General features: G+C 58.7%; 1 protein-coding gene across 2 annotated transcripts in view; it reads left to right on the plus strand.

Moving 5' to 3' along the window:
• SYMPK (symplekin scaffold protein) overlaps nucleotides 1-3,338 on the plus strand; it is a 40,066-nt gene extending 36,728 nt beyond the window's left edge. Inside the window, exons 23-27 of one of the 2 annotated variants that reach the window (XM_066271752.1) lie at nucleotides 808-995; nucleotides 1,893-2,069; nucleotides 2,274-2,369; nucleotides 2,597-2,929; nucleotides 3,069-3,338. In XM_066271752.1, the coding sequence (XP_066127849.1) occupies nucleotides 808-995; nucleotides 1,893-2,069; nucleotides 2,274-2,369; nucleotides 2,597-2,929; nucleotides 3,069-3,245 (971 nt within the window). In that variant the 3' untranslated portion in view covers nucleotides 3,246-3,338. The remainder of the gene's footprint in view (nucleotides 1-807; nucleotides 996-1,892; nucleotides 2,070-2,273; nucleotides 2,370-2,596; nucleotides 2,930-3,068) is intronic. The other variant, XM_066271753.1, reaches the window with a different exon arrangement.
• The last annotated feature ends 278 nt before the right edge of the window (nucleotides 3,339-3,616 follow it).

Raw genomic sequence — 3,616 nt, forward strand, 5'->3', positions numbered from 1 at the left:
TCTTCTGCATTAGCCTCTCAAGGATTGGGGGCCTTTCTTCTGGCTCAATAAAGACTTCCTGATTGACAGACTCACATGGCCAGTGGTATTTGGGGAAGTGGGGCTTCAGAAGCAGTTCATGGGGTCTCTATTAGCCCAATGGATTGGAGCACTGCCTATCCCACTGATTTGGGGGTACCACAACCCACTCCTGAGGGAAAAGACCCCAAAGCCTTTGTGGGTGCTTGCGTTGTGCCAGCCTTCCTGGCCTTGCTGGCCCTGGGTGCTGAGCCCGGAGCTTACTGTGTGCCTGGGCCTCTTCCCCCCTCCCCCTCCCTCCCTATTATTCCAAATTTCGTCTCCACATCCCCTGGTTGTGGTTGGGAGCAGGCAGTCCCTTGGCCAGCTGGTGGAGGGCTCTTTTGTTCACTTTGGGGATACTTATAGAACACAGCTGCCTTCCCTGTCTAGCAGGGGTGGATGTGCCATGTTGCCCAAGTCAGGCAGGAATGGGTCCCCAGCAATTAACATGTCTTTCATGCCTCAGCCCTTCCAAGGGTTGTCCCCAAAGAGAAAGGACCATGGTCTGCCCACTATGTCCAGTGTGGGGCTTCTAGGAGCTGGCCATGTCTTTCCCCTTGGACCAAGCCACCAGGCTTTCCAAGAATCAGGCCAGTGTCCACTCAGAAAGAGACCTGCTGGATGAGAGAATTCTTCTGTTTTGCCCGGAGCTTCAAGTCTGGGCTGGGTCTCTAAAGGTGGTGGAGCTCCCACCCCTTGGGGGGCAGCTGCACAAAGAGGACAGGCCCACTCTCCGCCTCCTCGCAGCCACCAACCTGTGCTTTGCGGAGCGGAACGTGTATACATCCGAGGTGCTGGCCGTGGTGATGCAGCAGCTGATGGAGCAGAGTCCCCTGCCCATGCTGCTCATGAGGACCGTCATCCAGTCCCTGACCATGTACCCCCGCCTAGGGGGCTTCGTCATGAACATCCTGTCCCGCCTCATCATGAAGCAGGTAACCCGCGCCGACCACCCAGACCCCAGGCAGCAGACTGACTGCAGCAGGGCACTGGAGACAGCTCTGAGGCTGAACCCCAGGCTTCTCCGGCCTGCCTCCTGTGCCCCAGAGAAGCCAGGATGAGAGCAAGCTCCACCCCGACTGGCCAGCTCTTGACCCTGCTCTTGGCAGAGATAAAACTGTTCCTGGGGCTGTAATTCAGCCACAGAGGGACCCTGATGAGTGAGGGCAGTTAGGTGGTAGACTTCAGGGGTGCACATCCCAGGAGAGGTGCCCGTTGCCCCCTACCACTGTGTACCCAGGCAGGTTGCGTCCTAGAGCTGAAAAGTAGTCCAGTTTTTAAGAGAAGTTAGAAATCTTGAGTTTTTAGAAATACCATGCTGAAACAAAACCTCATCCACAAGCCCTCAGACTGCCTTCAGCCCATAGGCAGCCACCTTGCAACATCTGGCTAGAAGTTAAAAGCAGATTCACACAGACTTGGGGTTGAATATTGGTTCTGCCCTTGGTTACCCAAGTGATCTCAGAAGAGTCCCTGCATCTCCCTGGTCATCATCTGTTTAGCAGGCCTAATGGCACCCCCTGGAGGCACTGTGAGGATGTAACGAGACAATCACTGCTCACATTTATAGCCTGGGCCTGGCCCAGGGAGACCAATGTGAAAAAGCCACTCTTAGTTTTCTTCTCCCCAAGTTGGTCTCATGTCCCAACTGCAGGTATCTTGAACAGAAAGTTAAAAGACTCAGGAGGGAGGTCAGGGCTATGTGTAGCTCAGGAATCTGTTGGGTAGTAGGGATTTGAGCCACAGCAGGGCCTCATCTTGGCAAGATCCTTCTCCCAGTTTTGGGGTGGCTGCGTGCCCCCTCATGCCCACTCCCTCCCTGCCCCATCCAGGTGTGGAAGTACCCCAAGGTGTGGGAGGGCTTCATCAAATGCTGTCAGCGCACCAAGCCCCAGAGCTTCCAGGTCATCCTGCAGCTGCCGCCCCAGCAGCTGAGTGCCGTCTTTGACAAGTGCCCTGAGCTCCGGGAGCCCCTGCTGGCCCATGTCCGCTCCTTCACCCCCCATCAGGTACCCCAAGGTGTGGGGTGGATGGCGGCATGGGGCCAGCCCTGGGAGCTGGGTGGGGGTGGGCAGAGGGGAGCCCTACAGTGCCACAAAATATCAAGGCTTCTGGGGGGTCAGGGACCAACGAGGGGCCTGGAGTGTCTCTGGGTTAGAGCTCTCCCTAGCACCCCCACATCCCCAGAAGAGCTCTCCTTGCTCTTCCCCTAGCAAGCACACATCCCCAACTCCATCATGACCATCCTGGAGGCCAGTGGGAAGCAGGAGCCAGAGGCCAAGGAAACTCCTGCAGGGCCTTCGGAAGAGGTGAGGGTCTGCAGCCCCTGTCCTTCTCCCTGGCCCAGCAACCTCGGTCTCTTTGGGAGGCTCCTGCTGAAAGGAAGGTGGGGTGGGGGAAGTTTCCCCTCCCAGTGCCCATTCTGCTGTCTGCCTCAGGGTGGCTTCTGTCTTCTCATTTCCCACCCTTTTTTGAGAGCGGCCTGGGTCCTAGCCCCCAGTCACCTCTGAGCTTCTTTGTGCCCCCCCACCCCCAGGATGACCTGGAGCCACTAGCGCTGGCACCAGCCCCCACCCCCCGGCCCCCTCAGGATCTCATCGGCTTGCGGCTGGCCCAGGAGAAGGCCTTAAAGCGGCAGCTGGAGGAGGAACAGAAACTGAAGCCTGGGGGAGTGGGAGCCCCCTCCTCTTCCTCTTCGTCGTCCTCCTCCTCGGCGAGGCCCAGCCATCAGCAGTCAGAAGAGGCTGTAGATTTCCGGGAGGAGGGGCCTGAGTGTGAGACCCCGGCCATCTTCATCAGCGTGGAGGATGACTCGGGGCTGACGGAGGCCTCAATGCTGGACTCGAGTCTTGAGGGGCCCCTACCTAAGGTAGGGATGACAACCTCAGTACAGCAAACGAAGAAAAATACCAAGGTTCCGGAGTAAAGTTGGGGCGGTGGGGAGGGTATGTCCCAAACAAAAGCTTGGAGGCAAGACCAGCTTGTCTGACCGGCTCCCCTTTTGTCAGCAGGAGGCAGCAGCCAGCGGCGGGTTGATCTCGAAGGAAGAGAGGAGCCCCCAGACCCTCACCCCTGCTGCAGAAGACACCATGAAGACGCCCAGCCCAGCCGCCACTGTCGCTGCCGCCGCCGCCACCTCCGCCACAGAGGAAGCTGGGGACCCCGAGACCAAGGGGAACAGCTGACTTGACGGGGCTAGGAGGGGAAGGGGAGTGGGCCAGGAGGAGGGCGGGGCGGTACTTTGCCTTTAAAAAAAATAAATCATTTAAAAAAAGGAACAGATCGCGGGTCTAGAGCGTGGATATTGTCTCTTCTCTGCTGTGGGGTCAGCCGTGGGACTACGCGGTACAGAGGAAGCGCTGGCGACCTGACCGCGGGGAAGACTGGAAACCCCTCGGGCCCAGGGCTGCGCCTGCGCAGAAAGCAGAAACGAGCTCTGGCCCCGGCGTGGCTGCGCGCCCTCCCCTGGTAACGGCCTGCCCTCCCTCCTTAGAAACCTGCGGGCTGGCTCAGCGGCTGCTGGGCGTGTGCAGGCGGGCAACTGATTGGCCTGTCT

This window comes from Saccopteryx bilineata, chromosome 3 (genome assembly GCF_036850765.1).
Source record: "Saccopteryx bilineata isolate mSacBil1 chromosome 3, mSacBil1_pri_phased_curated, whole genome shotgun sequence".
NCBI classification, from domain to species: domain Eukaryota; kingdom Metazoa; phylum Chordata; class Mammalia; order Chiroptera; family Emballonuridae; genus Saccopteryx; species Saccopteryx bilineata.